This window comes from Diplotaxodon limnothrissa, linkage group LG15 (assembly GCF_057381915.1).
Source record: "Diplotaxodon limnothrissa isolate DT_005_m linkage group LG15, D_limnothrissa_male_GT1.1, whole genome shotgun sequence".
In the NCBI taxonomy this organism is placed as follows: Eukaryota; Metazoa; Chordata; class Actinopteri; order Cichliformes; family Cichlidae; genus Diplotaxodon; species Diplotaxodon limnothrissa.
Genome location: NC_140610.1, coordinates 3934421 through 3952025, shown reverse-complemented (window position 1 = coordinate 3952025; position 17605 = coordinate 3934421). Strand labels below are relative to the sequence as shown.

Below are 17605 nucleotides of genomic sequence, written 5' to 3'. Positions count from 1 at the left end.
TCATGAAAGTAGCCGCATCCAAGTCTTACACCGCCAAGCGCAATGCAAAGTGTCGGATGCAGTTGTGTAAAGCACGGCGCCACTGCACTCTAGAGGAACAGAGTCGTGTTCTGTGGACGAGTCCAATGGACGAGTCTGGGTTTGGCGTTTGGGTTTACTTTGTGCCAAGTATAAAGTATAAAGTTTGGCGGAGGCAGGATTATTGTTTTTGAGGGGTTTGAGGGAGCCCCTTAGTTCCAGTGAAAGGAACTCTTAATGCTTCAGGATATCAAAACATTTTGGACAATTTTATGCTCGTAACTTTGGGGGAAAACTTTTGGGATGGCCTCTTTTTGTTCCAACATGATTGCGCACCATTGCACAAAGCAAGGTCCATAAAGACATGGAAGATCGAGTGTGGTGTGGAAGAGAACTTGACTGGCCTGCACAGAGTCCTGACCTCAACCTAATAAAACACCTTTGGGATGAATCAGAGCAGAGAATCCGAGCCCGGCCTTCTCATCCAACATCAGCGCCTAACCTCACAAAGGTGCTTCTGGAAGAACGCTCAAAAATTCCCATAAACAAACTCCTAAACCTTGTGGAAAGAAGAGCTGAAGCTGTTATGGTACCAAACTGACAGGATATTAAACTCTTTGCATTAAGATTGGAGTGTGCATGGGAAAGCAGACGAGTGGAGACTTTTGTCAATTTAATGTATATTTAGTGACGTTTACATCTGTACAGTCGTGTCTTTCCGTACTAACGTGCATGTTTTTCTTGACATCCAGTGGAGACGAGCTTCTGCCGTCGACTGAATGGCGCCTACCGTCTCCGTCAGCTGGTGCCCACGGCCGTGTACACACACATGAAGATGCACAAGAGGATCCTGGGACACTTGTCGTCCGTGTACTGCGTGACCTTCGACAGGACGGGGCGACGCATCTTCACCGTAAGTTTTCCCACGCGCGTTTTTGTTCGACGTTGCGTTGACACATTAGCTTGTGAACGAGAGCCTGTTCGAGTCGAATCTCTTGTGGCTGCTGCGCGATTGCGGCGGCTCTGTGTTTGTTTAGAGTCACGTCTCGCATTCTGTGTTAGATTGTTACAAGGTGCCGCTCGCTCACCAAGATGCACAAGCATCTGCGTTTCATGCTGTAACGGTTCTGCTAGGCGGTAATTACTGTTTACCTAACTGTGGTAGGACGCTTTTACTCAGTGACTCACAGCTATAACCTGTTGGGTTATACGTCGGGAAAAACTCAGACAGCTGTGCGATGATAATAATCACGGGTAATGAAGTGAAAGCATTTATCTCAAAAGAAGTAAGCTGACCTTTGCCCCCTGGGTGCCCGTTGTATACATTTGCCGCATGCCTTTTCCACCTAGTTTGAGAGAGGTACAGCTTCTGGTAACGTGTTAAATGGTGAAGGAACAATGAGACAATGTTGATTTAATGTCGCCGTCCTTCTGTTTGGAATCTTGAGTCAAACACTGCCTGCTGTTCTACACCATTTTCAGCTTTCACTTCTTAAATCTCTAAAAATGGCTGGCTGCTGAGAGGAGGAGGAGGAGGAGGAGGAGGGGGTTAGATTGAGTGTCTCTGTGTCTTTTTTCCTGTTATCTCTCTTTCTCTCTCTTTCTCTCCCCCCGTCCTCATGCTATGCTGCCCCTCCTTTGTTCCTTTCTCTTCCTCCCTCCCCCCCACTCTTCATCTTGCTATTTCTCATCATAACTGGAGAAAATGTTTCCTCTGAGGCGCTGGCTAAGTGCCAGAATTAAAATTCATTCTTGCTCTCCCTCACTTTCTCTCCCTTTCCCCCCCCCTCTCTCTCTGCTACTTTTCCCCCTCCTTTTATCACGAGATCATTTGTATTTATATATGTTCTTATTTTTAGATCTCTTCAGTCCTTTTGCTCAGGCTCTTATGCTGTTTCAGGCATATTAATTGATTATTTTGTGCGCCCTAAAGATTCGCGGAGATCGTTGTGTTCGGTGAACAAGTGCACGCAAGTTTGGTCCAACAACAGCTTTGCTGTCAGTTATATCGATTTGCATAACATAATTCTAAAAACAGCCAATTCTTGTGGTCACTTGAAAAGACAAATCGAGAGCAGTTGGTTTGTGCTTGTTGTCCTTGTGACTGTGGTTAAAATCTTATCTGTAGTTGTGAGGAAACAGGGAGGATTGCACTTTGCTCTTAAATCTATGGTGGTGCAGACGGCGTGGCAGGTCTCCCAAAATGCTTTGTAGTTATAAAAGGTCAAGGCTTTCGGGGCAACCAACACGTCAGCTGATACTTAACATACAGCACTGTGTTAGTTATTTTATAAAGCGTTATGATTTTTCAAAAGGTTTCAGGTGCATGTTGGAGCACATAAAATGAAACACCGTCATTAACAGTGTTTGACCCTCAGCGTGTCAAAAATTCTTATTTTAAAGCGAAGAAGTTTAATTTTATGAAGCGTTACATCCTGAAATCGCTGGCTTTTTAAAACAAGTGGATTTGTGTTTGTGTGTCTTTCGCGTCTTCATCACGGTTACCTGTTACTTAAATAATTTTGAGCTCTTAACTAAAAAACAGATGGATCTGGCAACGTGTTGAATCACGAGCATTTTAACCGTCAGCGAGTTGGATCGCAGTCAGGCACTCGCCCCAAAGGCGGTTTCACGATTGAAGACTCGATCGTGCACTTTGATTGCAGACTTATGAGTGTTTAAGGAGAATCTGAGCTAACAATTCTTGTAAATGCTTCACTAACAAAGCTTTTTTTTTGGTAACTATTTATAAATATTAATAGAATTATTATTTGCTTCTACTTTGCTACAAAACTGTTACAAAGTAAGAGGAGATGAGTTGGTTCCTGCCTGATCTATTTTCTGTCCCTCCGTTCTAACAGTCGAGTTCTCATGTGTGTAAAACCAACTCTGTGTCATCACATCCAGTCTCAGTCTACTGAGTCAAATGTAATCAGCCTAAGATATTCTCAGACCACAGTAACAGTGTGCGTGTTCATTTGGCAGTGCTCACTGTTGTTTTGCATTGATAACATTAGCCAGGGAATGTGTTTACATGCCAGCTGCGGTCTTTTTCTCTTTAGCTGATTACAGTGCATGCAAATGCACCGTCAGTGCCTTGAGATGTTCATTGTAGCTTTTTTGTCAAAAAGCAAATTAATCATTGATCTATTTTTACATTTCAAGAGTCTCTTTCCCTCCTCTGTTTGTATTCCACATTTGCCAATTTGCTGAGAGTCCTGCTCTGCAGCGTGCCCAGATAGATTTTGGAAATCTTCTTCAACTTCACATTTTTAATTTGTCTTCCCAGAAGCAGATGCGCTGATCTCAAATGTGAATCTTCACTCATGTGCGGTGGTGTTTTCTTTCTGTCCCAGGGCTCAGATGACTGTCTCGTAAAGATCTGGGGAACAGATGACGGGCGTCTGCTGGCAACCCTGCGCGGCCACGCTGCCGAGATTTCCGACATGGCCGTCAGCTATGAGAACACCATGATTGCCGCCGGCTCCTGTGACAAGACCATTAGAGTGTGGTGCTTACAAACCTGCGCTCCTCTGGCTGTCCTGGAGGGACACGCAGCATCCATCACCTCACTGCAGGTATTGTTTTAAAGCTGTTTTTATTTCATATTCTTTACAGACTGGGAGAAGCCACCACAAACTGCAACTGCATTTTACTGTAGAAAGCTAGGTTTTTACTTAACAGGCAATATATATCTATATAAATGTTTTTGTGTTTACAGCACACAGTTTAACTTGTGTCAAGTTTTATCTGTGCAACTGCTTTCAGTTTACTGGACGCTTTGTTAGTCACCCTTATCTGCTCCTGGCTGGACGCTCTTTTGCCTTTATAACTGCTTTTAATCTTCATGGCAGAGATTCAACAATATGCTGGAAGCATCCCTCACAGATTTTGGTCCATATTGATGTGATACCATCACACAGCTGCTGCAGATTTGTTGCACATGCATTGTATTAAAAATCACATCCTAAAGGTGCTCTGCTGGATTGAGATCTGGTAACTGTGGAGGCTGACTTGAGGGCAGTGAACTCACCGAGATGTTAAAGAAACCACTTTGAGATGATTGGAGCTTTGTGTCATCGTCCTGCTGAAAGCAGCCATCAGAATATGTGTTGACTTCAAATTCTGACCCAGCATCTGGTTGTTACAGCAGAAATTGATGCTCATCAGACCCGGCAATATTCTTCCAGTTTTGGTGAACCCATGAGAATTGTAGCTTCAGTTTGCTGTTCGTAGCTGACAGGAGTGGCACTCATGTAGTCTTTCTGCTGCTGTAGCCTGTCAATGCGATTGGCTGATTCCATATTTGCTTTAAAAAGCAGACAAACAGGTATACTTAATGAAGTGCCCAGTGAGAGCGACTGTGTTTGTGTGTGTCTTTGTCCTCTGTTCATTCCGCTAACCTCTGATTGGTTGTGTTTGCAGTTTTCTCCTCTCTGTAGCGGCTCCAAGCGCTACCTGTCCTCCACTGGAGCTGATGGCACCATCTGCTTCTGGCAGTGGGATGCACGGACACTCAAGTTTGGGTGAGAAAAACACACGGTCTCACCTGCACAAACATTTCTCACACTTTGTGCATCAAGCATTTTGTCAGCACGTCATCGCAGCTCCTTTTCAGACACGGCATACATAACACAGTTGTCCTCATCAATCTGTAAGTGACAGCGTTCTGTCATTCAGATAAAGGTCACTTTTTGAGCTCATGCTCCTCACGGCCTCATTCAGTGAATTGCGCAGCCGCGATGTAGAAAGCCACGGTTTGGATGCGATATTTGGCACGAGATGACACGTAGTTTTCAGTGGAGTAAAAAGACTTATTTTTATTTTTAGAAGTTGATCTGAGCTTCCTGCATCTTCTTCCTTATTGTTACCTGCACTGGCTTGTTCCTGACGCTCATATTACCTCTCTGTGAACCTTGTCCCCATATTGTCTCTGCTACTCGATGCAGAGAGCCTGTGCTTCATTAATGGGTCTCTATATACTGGCTAGAAACCTGTGCACGCCCTTGGAAGTCAGTGCGGTGTAATCTTATTACGTAAATTCGACTGCTTGCAGTTTAGGCATGTGTTGCACTGAAATAATTACTCGGTCGCACACGGTCTTTTTGTTTTTTAAAAAGAGACATGAAGTTGATAAATTTTGACGAATGGAAAGGAATGCATGTCTGAAAGAGGCTTATTTGTGTAAAAGTTTGATTGTATTGATCTTAAGTACACATGAATTTATAATTGTCTCTGTATTTAATGGCCAACTGGCCAGTTTTAGAAATGTTTAGGTGCAGTATGTAAAGCACGCCAAACTCAAAATGTAAAACATTTTCTATTAAAAACACAAGGTGGTGGTTCTTTGTGTTAAATTGTGTTATAAATGTTTTTGTTCTCGTGTGTGTGTTTGTGTGTGCGTCCAGTCAGAGGCCCAGTAAATTCACAGAGCGCTCTCGACCCGGCGTCCAGATGATCTGCTCCTCCTTCAGCGCAGGTGAACGCAGCTCGCTGTGGTTTTTTTATGCATGCTTCCAGAGCACTGACAGAGAAACAGAACAAGATGCTCACTCAGACTAACTGGAGAACAGCACACATTGTGCGTCACCACTTGTGTGGCTGCTGCTCCTTATCAGTAAATGTGGAATGACTGTGGTCTGTTTTTTGTGGGTATTTCTATTTTAAGGGTTAGAAATATTACTGGTTTGCAAAAGCACGCACATTTGCAAATAGTTAATGTATACCAATGTCCCCGAGGTAAACCAGTGAATGTGAAACAAATGTTACCCTAATCTTTTTTCTTTCTTTCTATTAAAAATATATGCATCCAGGTGGTATGTTCCTCGCCACAGGAAGCACAGACCACATCATCAGGGTATACTACTTTGGCTCAGGCCAACCAGAAAAGATCTCTGAGCTTGAGTCCCATACGGTGAGTCAGCGTACTTATTTATTTATTATTTAGTTACTACAAAAACAGCTTTAATCCAAGCGCACTGTGTTGGCTTATTGAACAAGTTTAAGATTTGAGCTAGTTCTCTGAGAATATTACTAAAAATGATCAAATCTGTAGCTGTAGATCTATAGCTATAGTTTTCTTACTGTTTGTGATATAGTTTTATTTTTTTCAGTGAAAGCTCCTCTTGATTTTTCAATTTGATTTATTTTAACAATAAAAGCAAAAAAAACATGCTGGCTTCTGAAGTTTTCAGCCATATATCAACCTCCTCAGGAACATCTGAAGCAGACCTATAATAGTCTTCCTTATTTTCTGTCCTGTATATACTCTTCTAACCACAGATGCTTCAAATAACAAATACGACATGTGCACAAACAGTGCTCATTTTCAGACAGTTTTTTCCACTCTTGCCTGTGTATGATCTCAGCAAGAGTGGATATAGTTATTCCAGACATACTGCTCTGATCATGAGCACCAGCTGCTGTTCAGACCTTCAGTTTGTGAAGAGAGCCAAAGAGGAGAAATTGAGAGGATAAATAAAAAATTGGAATATCTATTTGGAAATGTGAAAAATACAAAGCTGCTCTTATAGTAGTCAACCTTAAAGGTGGATTTGAAATGATTTGTCACAAATATTGTTCTTGTCAATGAAACGTGGAATTGTAATTGAAAATGTCTGAGATGAACGAGTTATTTGACATTTTTTAATTTGCTGAAAATACAGTTTAACCCTAACTAAATAAGAAATAGGCTTGCGCTGACGTTTCTCTCTCATATTTTCCCACTTAGGACAAAGTTGACAGCATCCAGTTTTCACATTGCAGTGACAGGTGAGTTTACGCAGATTGCATTTCTATACGTGTGTGCGTGAGGTACATAGTTATTGCAGTTAATTTTTCTGCACCACTGTTGCGTTGTGAACCTCGCGGTGCTGTGATATAACTTGATGATGTCAGCAGCTTTGCTTAATGTCTAACACACACTCTTTGTGTGTGTCTCTCTCTCACAAACACACATTCAGACACACACTTGTGCTTGTGCGCGACATATTAAACTAGACGGAGTGCAGAAAAACAAGCTCAGCTGTAATTCCCCTGGGTTGCTGTAATCTAAGCAGGGAGGAAGGTGTAGACGGTGTATGCAAAGAGCCAGGGTGGTAGAGGTGGAGATCCGGGGGTACATGTATTTACTGTTGATGTGTGGAGACGGAGGGAACCATTTTACTGCAGGAAGCTGATCTCAAAGTAAGTGTTATATTTTCATTCACATAAATGTGTGCGCGCGCTTGTGTTGCAGGTTTGTGAGCGGCAGCAGGGACGGTACAGCTCGGATCTGGCAGCTTCACCCTCAGGGCTGGAAGAGCATTCTGCTGGACATGCAGACCAAATTACCCGGGTATGTGTCTCTGCACTGCCGTCAAGGCCTGGCCTTCCCATTAGTGCTTTTGTGCTTGGAATAAAGACCTTGTGAGCTGGGATCATCCTGGAGGTGATGATGTCAGTTTACATTTTAAAATAATCAATCACCTGCATTGAACGCTACAGTGTGTGATGAATTCTTCTCATGAAAAATGCAGAGTTTTGAAGTGTTTTACACGTGCTTTTATGTATTTAAAGTACAATGACCTACTGCATAATATAGAGAAGCTGCATTGTTAAGTTAAAGAAAAATCTCTTTCACACCTGTGGGATAAAGTGTGACATGGTGATTGATTACCTGACTGCTCCTAGACAGAGTATAGATTTATTCCCAGACGGTGCATGAGTAGAGTACACTGACAGACTGTTTATGTCTTTGTTGCCTGAACAAACGCAACAAACCTAATGCAGCAACGAGGTCAACTAAAACAAAACCTAAAAAAAGTCCTAAATGCCCACAACTTGGATAATACAAGAAGTTACTTGAAGTATTTAATAGAGTTAAATCTATAACCATTGCTCCTACAATCGGTCTGTAAACTAAAGAAAGTCTGGGTCAGGGAATTGCAGCAAAAAGTATTGGGATGTTTTGGATGTGTTGATTTTCACATCTTTCTTATGTAAACAGGAACAGCTGGGGTTGTGAATAATTATCTGAAGCTGCAGAAAGATAAGGTCTAACTGTCAGATTGGTCTGGCTCCTCATTAACGGTGTAAAAAGGGACTGAGGAAAATAGAATACATTCCTCAAAAGGAAAGGACAGTTGAGTTTTTTAAACTTATAACTAATGTAGTTAGAAAAAGATGCGTTTCATTTTTTGTTGCGTCTACTTTTTTTGTTTTGTTTTTACAGTATTTTCATATTTGATACACAGTCATGGCCAAAACATTTGGCAGTAGCACAGAGTTTGTTTTTCATGCAGTATGCTGCTCAGTTTTTATTTAGATGATTTCTTCCATGTTTCTGTGATATGGTGAAGATGAACCTTTATTGGAAATGAATAAAAATTTGAATTTTGGAGTGATGCTGCTGCTAATACCTTTGGCAACGACTCTGTGTCTGATTTTTATGTGTAAACTAAACTAGAAAGACCTCAGTTAGTCCTGAACGGCATCACTGCTCTCCCCCTCAGGAAGTACAACCCTCCGCCGCTGGAAGACAAGGTGACCAAGCTGAAGGTTACCATGGTGGCATGGGATCGCCATGACAGCACAGTGATAACGGCGGCCAACAATCTGACGTTGAAAGTGTGGAACTCCATCACTGGAAATCTGGTCCATGTCCTGATGGTATGTGGTGACTTGACACTCGGACACAAACAAAGATGTGTATCATAATATCGTAGTTCAGTGTTGTGTGTTATTCTGTAACAGCTCAGATCACTGTTGACTGGACCACAACACACTGCCAGTTCACACTGTATACACATGCATGGCCCTCAGAGGTTAAACCCTCTTATTCACTTATCCACATGTTGATGTTATTACAAATTTTCACTTTTTCGGATGCTGTGAGTTAAAAAGCCCTGCAGACATACAGCCTATTAGCATATGAGTAGGGATGGGTATCGTTTAGGTTTTATCCGATACCGGTGCCAAACCGGTACTTTTGAAACGGTGCCGGTGCTTAAACGGTGCTCAAAGAATGTAGAACACACACATTGTCCAAAAACCTCTCATGTTCAGCTGTTTTTTTGTAAAAAGATAACAATGTTAGCCTTTTCTGCAGCTATAGGGGATTTATGGCATCACTCTTAGCTGGAAGCAGTGCTTAAACAATGGAAAAAACACAAACTTTATCCAAAAACCTCTCATGTTTAGCTGTTTTCCACTTTTTCTTTGGTCATTTTAGCCTTTTTGGCCAGGGTGAAGGGAACATCTGCCATCAAACAAGAAGACAGTCGCATGTAGCTATGATGATGTTTGCTAGTTCACCTTACATGCATTAATGTAATAACGTGGTTAGCCTACTCAACGTAAATTACACACGAACAACATTAAGCTCCTCACGCAGAGAAGAACGGCTGCTGCTGCATCATCATCCTCATCATTTCTGCTACACTGGCAGGGCTAGGGGCCAGGACTCTCCTCTTCTGGTTCTTGGGGGATGTTGCTAACTCCGGGTCCGATAATAGGCACCACACGCGCAGTAGATGTGCTCGGTGTGAGCTCTTGCAGCAAGCTATCAAATACGGTGCATTTCTCGGCTTTTAAAGAAACGCTATGCGTCGCCAGGTGTTTCATCAGATTCGAGGTGTTACCTCCTTTGCACAGTACCACCTTAAAGCACTTGTTGCAGGCTGCTGAGTTTGCATCTTTTGCTGTGAAGTACAGCCAGACTTTTGACCGCTTCGCCTTGGGCATTTTTAATCTGTAGCTCTGCTCTAAAAGAACGTACGTACCTGGGCCCGCTTGCAAAGGTAAAATGATTGGCTAGAATCCAAAGTGTATGACATCTCAGGAAAAAAAAGCACCGAAATGTGCGCTGCTTTTCGGTCTGGTTACTACCGTTTATGTCACTGGATACCGGTACCCATCCCTACACATGAGTGATATGGCTCAGCAGCTGCTGTGTAGGCTGTTTCCGGAATAAGTCATCCATGTTGTGTTGTGAATTTTTGATTTGCTGATGGAAAATGCTGTACGTTAGAACTAAATAATAAAATTACATACGATATAAATAAAAGCCAAATAAAAGAAAAAAGTAAAAGAAGTAATTAGTTAGTTAATAACTAATTTAATTCCAAGAGAAACTAAGTCTCACTACGGTCAAAAGCCAAAGAATAAAAATGGGTTTTAAGACGTGTTTTAAAAGTGGACAGTGAAGGGGCCTCTCTAACGTGCAAGGGCAAGTTATTCCATAATTTAGGAGCAATGATAGAAAAAGCCCCGCCCCCTCTGAGCTTCCTCTTGGATCTCGGTACTTTCAGGAGCAGCTGATCAGCTGACCTAAGAGACGGACAGGGTGTGTAGGGACGTAGAAACTCAGAGAGGTAAGGCGGGGCTAGATTGTGATTGTTTAAAAACAAACATAAGAATATTAAGATGAACTCTAAAGGACATAGTGAGAGCAGCGACTGACTGACCCACGTAAAGTGAGTTAGAGTAGTCCAGACGGGAAGGAATAAAAGCATGGATCACTGTTTCCAAATGCTGCCTAGAAAGAAAAGATTTCACTCTTGCCAGTCGCCTTAAATGATAACAGCTGGACAAAGGTCAGTAATAACAGATGTAAAATAAACTTCCAGGCATCCCAAATCAACAGACGAGGACTCACAGGGACCACTAGCACCAAACACCAACACCTCTGTTTTCTTTTCATTAAAATTTAAAATGTTTAAAGCCAACCAAGCTTTAATGTCACCCAGACATGTCAAGAGCGGTTTTATGGAGATGCCATCCTTCTGCTTTAAGTTATTGTCTTCCTGTCAGTTAACAAACTAAACATTGTACTCAAGTAACTCTTCTGTATTACGGTGTTGCTGTTAGGGTCATCTTAGGCTGCTGCTGTTTCACTACTTAGCTCTTGGCCTTGTTTTCATCATTTTTACTTTATCTTTTGATCAGAAATCTAGTTGCTAACACGCTGTCAGAGTCTCCTTGGTGACGCAGTGATAAAACTGGAACATTTGATAGCTGCCTGAAAACAGTGTATATAAAAAGCAAACAAAAAACAGATGAATATGAATTTTTTACTTGTTAACTTAAAAAGCATGTGGGTTTGCACACTGACAGTGAGAGGCTTGCAAAATATGCTCAGCTGTGTGTGGGCTTAAGCATAAAAAGTCAGGTTTGGCTGTTGCTTCTCTTTTCTTATTTCTTAATCTAATCCTAGATGTTCGTGTTGTTGGTCGACAGGGTCACGAGGATGAAGTGTTTGTTCTGGAGCCACATCCCTTTGATCCGAGAATCCTTTTCTCAGCGGGGCATGATGGGAATTGTATTGTGTGGGATCTAGCCAGAGGAGTGAAGATCCGCTCCTATTTCAACATGGTGAGCGTCTCGTCCACAGAACGTCTCCTCGCCCGCGTGTCATCGCCTTTCACTCGCTTCTGTTTCATTCACAAGTGTCCAGATCTCAATCCTCTCCCTGCACTTTTTTTAACTGTATTTTCTCTGTTTATCTGCATAGATATGTGGTTTTATCAGGTATATTTCTGCTTCTCTTACACACATTCTTTTCCCATTCCCCTCCTCGTCTCACCCTTTATTTCACTTTCACCCGCTGTTGACCTTCTCCCAACTCTATACTTTCACTTTCTCGCTCTGCTTTCTTTACTGTTCTCACTTCCCTTCGTGCCTTCGTGGCTCTCTCATCAAAATGAATCACATATGCCACTCCACAAATTTATCCAGTGCTTTAATTATTGTAGTATTTCCTGCTTCCTGCTTCTATGGTAACCAAGGACGGCATTAACCACATTCCCAGAACATGTGACTCACATAGTGAGCTGGTCCTTTGGCCAAATCTTGGTGTTGGTCATAGACAGTGAATAGTGTTGCTTAACAACACAAAGTCTTTGTGCATGTGAAAAGGCCCAAGTTTCAGGCTGAAACCTGCTGTGAGACTTCTCCTGAAAAGCGTCCTCTTGTCAGGGGTTTTCCTAGCTTTGAATGGGTCTTTTGGTTGGAGGAACAACAATAGGGACGATAGATACATGGAAAGTAAAGTAGTAAGTCAAAAATGCCCAGCAGTAACATAAAAAACAATGCCTTGAAAAATAATTTTACTACAGCAGTGTAAGGAGGAAGCAGTTTTTTCATTGGGTCCGATCAAACTTTGAAAACCTCCCTGTGGACAGAAAAAAACACAAAAGAGGGTTGAAGAGTAAAGGTGAATGTAGAGTAAGATTAGCACAAGCAGAAAGGACACACAGGCAGGGAACTGCATAATCCTTAATTATCTTACACCGGGCCTTAGTGCACCCCCTCACTTCATCCTCTGCCTGCAACAAGCCCTGTTAACTCCCTCCTCCCTCTGCTTTTAAGATGCCTTGCTCTTAATTGGCTGCCCCTCTTAAGCAGAAAATGTGAACAGCAGGTGGGTGTGGCTTACTGTCAGAGCCGAGTGCCTGAGATGACCCTATTAGAGAGATCAGCTCTCATTGACTTTACACAGTGATGTAAATAACGTAGCTTTTAAAGCTGTCTGAACCCTGAAGATCGGTCCAGCCTCTGGAGAGTATGTTCATTTTTAAACTCGCTGCCTGCATATCACTGCATCACTGCGGGCTGGGATGGAGGTGATCAGATCGGGCACTGCTGAGGTGTTGTTGAATCCCAGGTTGCTGTTATAGGGGCCTTCACACAGTAATAACATTGTGATAACATGGTCAGCGAATCATCTGGTAGTCGTTTGGGCGCTGTGGGGTAGGGAGAGCTCCCTCTACATAAAGCTTGTGAGTGGGTGGAAGCATGAAATGGTCTAAAATCTCCTGGTACACACCTGTGGTGACTTTGGACTCGATAAAACAAATTTCACTGACCACTACCAGCACCAACAGAGGACACAGCCCACTCATAGCCCACAGAAACAAGGTCCCCTCTAAACCGCACGGCTTCAAAGTTGCTGTTGAGGCCCATACCTGCTGCACAGACTCTCTGAACGATGTCACTAGTGCAGGACGGCAGAGGCTGTTTACAGGATGCCCTGGTTTCACTTTTAAGCTTGAATTCTTTTGAATCGGTATTTCTATTGTAGCAAAATTATGGTGCTAATTTCCAACAACTCTGTCATCCAGCTGGGCAAAAACACATGCAAGGTGTATAAAACTGAGTAGTCTATGTGCTGTTTGAGTTTGGCATATTTCCATCTTGTAGTTGAATGGAGCCTTTGTGAGAATGAAGGAAAACCCGCAGATCAAACCAAAAGCAGCAGCTGGCTGACGGTCAGAGCAGTCAGGGGTTTCTTGCTGATTTCCTGTTGAAGAAGTTTTGCTTTCTGCAGGTGTCCTGTCGGTTTGCATAAACAGGCTACTGTTGTGCTACAAACTGTTTGATGTTTGTTCTTTGTGTGCATATTTCTTTCTGGACAATTCTGCTGGCTTGCTGACAAGACATTAATAGTGGGTTGTGCCCATGCAGTTCAAATAGCTACAGTGCAGTTTTAAGATTTCCCCTCCACTCTGTCTCACCCTTGATAGATTGAGGGCCAAGGGCACGGAGCGCTGTTCGACTGCAAATGCAGTCCAGATGGGCAGCACTTTGCAGCCACTGATTCCCACGGTCACCTGCTCATCTTTGGCTTCGGCTCCAGCAGCAAGTACGACAAGGTAAACTGACCTGCAATATTTATGCACATACTCATCGCATGTTATTAGTAATAACAACAGAGCCGCACCCTCTCAACCTCAAAACTGTTTCAGATAGCAGATCAGATGTTCTTCCATACCGACTACCGGCCACTGATCCGGGATGCCAATAACTACGTGCTGGACGAACAAACTCAGCAAGCTCCACACCTAATGCCCCCTCCCTTCCTGGTGGATGTGGATGGGAATCCACATCCACCAAGATACCAGCGGCTGGTGCCCGGAAGGGAGGACTGCAGGGATGAGCAGCTGATTCCTCAGATGGGGGTCACTTCCTCAGGTATTCAGGCTGAAATAAGACCTCTTTCTTTGGAGTTCTGCTTATGCGCTTTAGATATTTGCCTGGAGGTGATGCTGTCTTCTGTCTTATCAGAGACCATCTGTCTGTGCTGTCATAGCCTGACAATAATCTTATCTGTCTTTAAATGAGCTCAATGTGAGGCTTTTATTGAAACTACAGTAGCAATGGCAATTAAGATTAGAGTTCATAAGGCTGTTGGCTGGGATATAAACAGAAGCAATCAGCAGTTAATGAAATGTGTTAGTAAGGCACAGCAGAGATAGTTAAGTTATTAGGCAGCAGTTGTATTCGTCATGGCTGTAACAATGGTTGGATTTAAGCTCATTTTTTAAAATTCTCTCTCTCTCACTTTTGCGCTATTCCTGGCAGGCCTGAATCAAGTGGTGAGTGAACAGGCGGTGGATGGTCCCAGTCCTCTGGACACCATGATTCAGAGGCTGCAGCAGGAACAGGACCAAAGACTGGGAACCAATGACATCTCTGCTGCTGCCTCAAACACCAGGTCCAGCAGAGGTAGGAGTCATGACATTAAAGCGATGCTGACTGTTTATTCTGATTCATTCCCCACCCAAATTTCTTTTGTTCTCATTTTCCTGGATTCCAGTCATTATTCACATCTATCCATAGCAGCACTAATATGTTGGAGCATCATCTTACACTTGAAGCAGACGTGTTTGCTGTGATTGATTAATTCGTAGAATTAACAGCACATGTATTACAGCCACTATTTATGTTTTCTCAGACCTTTAGGTTGACAACATGATTCGTGGATCGTGAAGAGAGTTTTTTTTATTACTATTCAATGAAATAATGCATAATTTGCAACAACTGCAATTATGTAAATAAGTGTCTCAGTGGAATTTTAAACAGGAAATGTAATAAACCCCCCCCTGATTCAAAGAGTTAGTGAATGCAGGGAACCTGTTTTCACAGAGCACACTGAGAGTAGGTAATGTGTGTTTGTGGGATATGATTTTTTATTTGGTCAATTAATTCTCAGAGTGATGAGTACAGAAGATCAGAACTATTTGTGTCCTCAGCTCTGGTGCTCCGTGGTAGCACATGAAAATAGAGTGTGAGCCAACTGCATTATGAAAGAACACTTTTTTTCCCTTTATAGATTCCATCAGTCGGTGGCTTAATAACTGATATCTGCATGTAAAGATGAAGACATCTGTAGACAAAGCTTGTCCCAGCTTCCATTTGTGGTGTTGGTTTTATTGACCAGTGACATCAGACATCATGGGTACATGCTGGTAAACGGCCAGTGTGGAGACAAAAAAAATGTTCAGTCTCAAAACCATCAGCTGAAGACAATTAAGCTTTTTACTAGCTGCATTAAATTTATTTGCATTCTTAAGCAGTGACTGGTCGTCTCCGCCTGTATATCTACTGGCTGCACCTGAGCCCCTGTGTTATGTCCCCAGAGTCAGCAGATTAGCTGATGGGCTCCTAAAATACTTAATAATCGACTCTCTACTATTTGAAGTCACGTTTTAAAAAAGTATTTTTTAAACTCCTATTTCTTACCTATGCAAACCAATTGTGTTTGAGTCCTTGGTGATTAGTCGATTAATCACGGGAGATAAAATAAATGGAAAATTGTTCTTTTTTTAAAAAATAATTTAAATAAGAAAAACATGAACTTGAGCTTTAAACTTCTGGTTTTGGAAGAAAACTGCAGATAATTCTGTGGGTTTTATGTAATCAATGAGTTTCATTTATTTTTTAAAATTCAGAATCTCAGATTTAATTATTATTATTGATAATTCAAATAATTTCTAGTTACAGATTTTTCCAATTTATTTCTCATTACTTTCTCATTTTATATCAAAGTTTTCTACTGTGATGCACTGAAGTGTCCCATATGTCACACCTTAACAGAAGGTCTACTGGAAATAATTCTGAGATTTTGCTAGTGGGCTCATCATTTATTTAGTGCTGTGCAACAGTTCCCCAACAGTTTAAGTGAAACCCTATCTCTCCTCCCCCACCCCTCAGGATCTGTGGGATCTCCCACTGAGGTGCACTCCCCGCCCAACGTGGGTCTACGGCGCAGCGGGCAGATCGAGGGGGTCCGCCAGATGCACAGCAACGCCCCTCGCAGCCAAATGGCCACAGAGGGAGATCTGGTAGCCTGGAGCCGCAGGGTGCTGGTCCCTGAGCTCGAAGAAGCCTCTGTCAGGTAACTCCTGAAACAGATATGTACACAAACACGTTCTCACATTCTCTGGGGCACAGGATCTCCTAAATATGACGAACCTCGTGATCTGTGTGTGTGCAGGAGACAAGTGAACTGGCGTGAAGCTAAAGGAGAGGAAGAGATCAATATTTATCAGTCAGAAAGGAGAAGACGTACTCTCCACTCTCTCCCCAAGGAGAGCAGGGTGAGTTCATGAGCATAGCTGTTCGACTAGATTATGGCTGTTTTATTATGATTTTTTCTTTTAATTTTTTAATTTCTTAACCAGAAATGTCTCAAACGCAGGACTTTGGTTACACTCAGCTCCGTTCTTTGCTTTTCCAGGTTCATCCGACATCAGAGTGTGTGGTAGACGAAGCGAGGAGGAGCCAAGGTAACCATGGCTATCAAACCCGCGCTGCTATGGAGGAGACAAGTCGGCAGAGTGCTGAGGCTGCAGATGAGGATGATAGCACCTCAGAGGTACATATTCATACTGCATTGTTACGAATTTAGTGAATAGTTTTAAGTTTTGATGTTCTGAGGATTTTACATTTTATTATAATGATTTTTGTCTTTCTTTGTCTTTTTTTTGTCCATTTGCTTTTGTGTCCTAATTTAATTTTGTATGTGTTTTCAGGGAGAGGTGGAGGTACGGCAAATAAACGGGCACTCCTCAGAGGAGGAGAAGGATGAAGAGGAGAAGGAGCCCTGGCCAGATGAGCATAGTAGTTCGAGGTAAGAAACACCGAGCGCATCTCCAATTTATCACGTCACTCATCTCCCGACGATGCGTTCGCACACTAAATGCAAATCAGAACGCGGCACGAGCAGACGCCGCACATCTGTGTGTTTAATCTCGGCCCCGTGATGTATTTGCAGCGATTACTCCAGCGATTATTCGGACTGGACAGCCGATGCCGGGATCAACCTTGAACCGCCCAAGAAGAGCGTTAAAGTGAAGAAGAAAAGCAGCGGCTCAGAGGAGGACGGGGAGAAGAAGAGGGAGGGGAAGAAGGAAAGGAAGAAAGACAAAGCAGATAAAGATGGCGCATTACCAAAGAAGAAGAAGCCAAAGGAGAAGAGGAAGGTTTGTTATCAGTAATGAACTGCATTTTCCTTCTCCGAAGTTATTTGAAGCTGACGAATGAACTAACTTAATTCAGTCAGGTCTTTTGCTTCACGCCGGATTATAAGCAGTGTACGTGTCATATTTATTCTGCTGTGCGTCTTGCAGAGGACGCAGTTTCAGGAGCAAGGGCTAACTCTGGAGGAATGGCTTCCCTCTGCCTGGATCACAGACACGGTCCCCCGGAGATGTCCTTACATACCCCAGATGGGCGACGAGGTACACGCCGACCGCATCTTCACCACATGTCTGCTCACACCAAAACACAGGGTCATGTTTTACATGGCAACAAGGACTAAAGTCTG

The 17605-nt window shown here is 42.8% G+C and overlaps 1 protein-coding gene across 1 annotated transcript in view; it reads left to right on the top strand.

Moving 5' to 3' along the window:
• phip (PHIP subunit of CUL4-Ring ligase complex) overlaps window positions 1-17605 on the top strand; it is a 41831-nt gene that overhangs the window by 4945 nt on the left and 19281 nt on the right. The window contains exons 7-24 of the mRNA XM_085371862.1: window positions 771-931; window positions 3375-3596; window positions 4444-4544; window positions 5427-5497; window positions 5832-5932; window positions 6749-6789; window positions 7256-7354; window positions 8511-8667; window positions 11236-11370; window positions 13521-13649; window positions 13743-13968; window positions 14359-14502; window positions 15991-16174; window positions 16274-16376; window positions 16517-16654; window positions 16812-16909; window positions 17054-17261; window positions 17409-17519. Of these exons, the coding sequence (XP_085227988.1) occupies window positions 771-931; window positions 3375-3596; window positions 4444-4544; window positions 5427-5497; window positions 5832-5932; window positions 6749-6789; window positions 7256-7354; window positions 8511-8667; window positions 11236-11370; window positions 13521-13649; window positions 13743-13968; window positions 14359-14502; window positions 15991-16174; window positions 16274-16376; window positions 16517-16654; window positions 16812-16909; window positions 17054-17261; window positions 17409-17519 (2429 nt within the window). The remainder of the gene's footprint in view (window positions 1-770; window positions 932-3374; window positions 3597-4443; window positions 4545-5426; window positions 5498-5831; window positions 5933-6748; window positions 6790-7255; window positions 7355-8510; window positions 8668-11235; window positions 11371-13520; window positions 13650-13742; window positions 13969-14358; window positions 14503-15990; window positions 16175-16273; window positions 16377-16516; window positions 16655-16811; window positions 16910-17053; window positions 17262-17408; window positions 17520-17605) is intronic.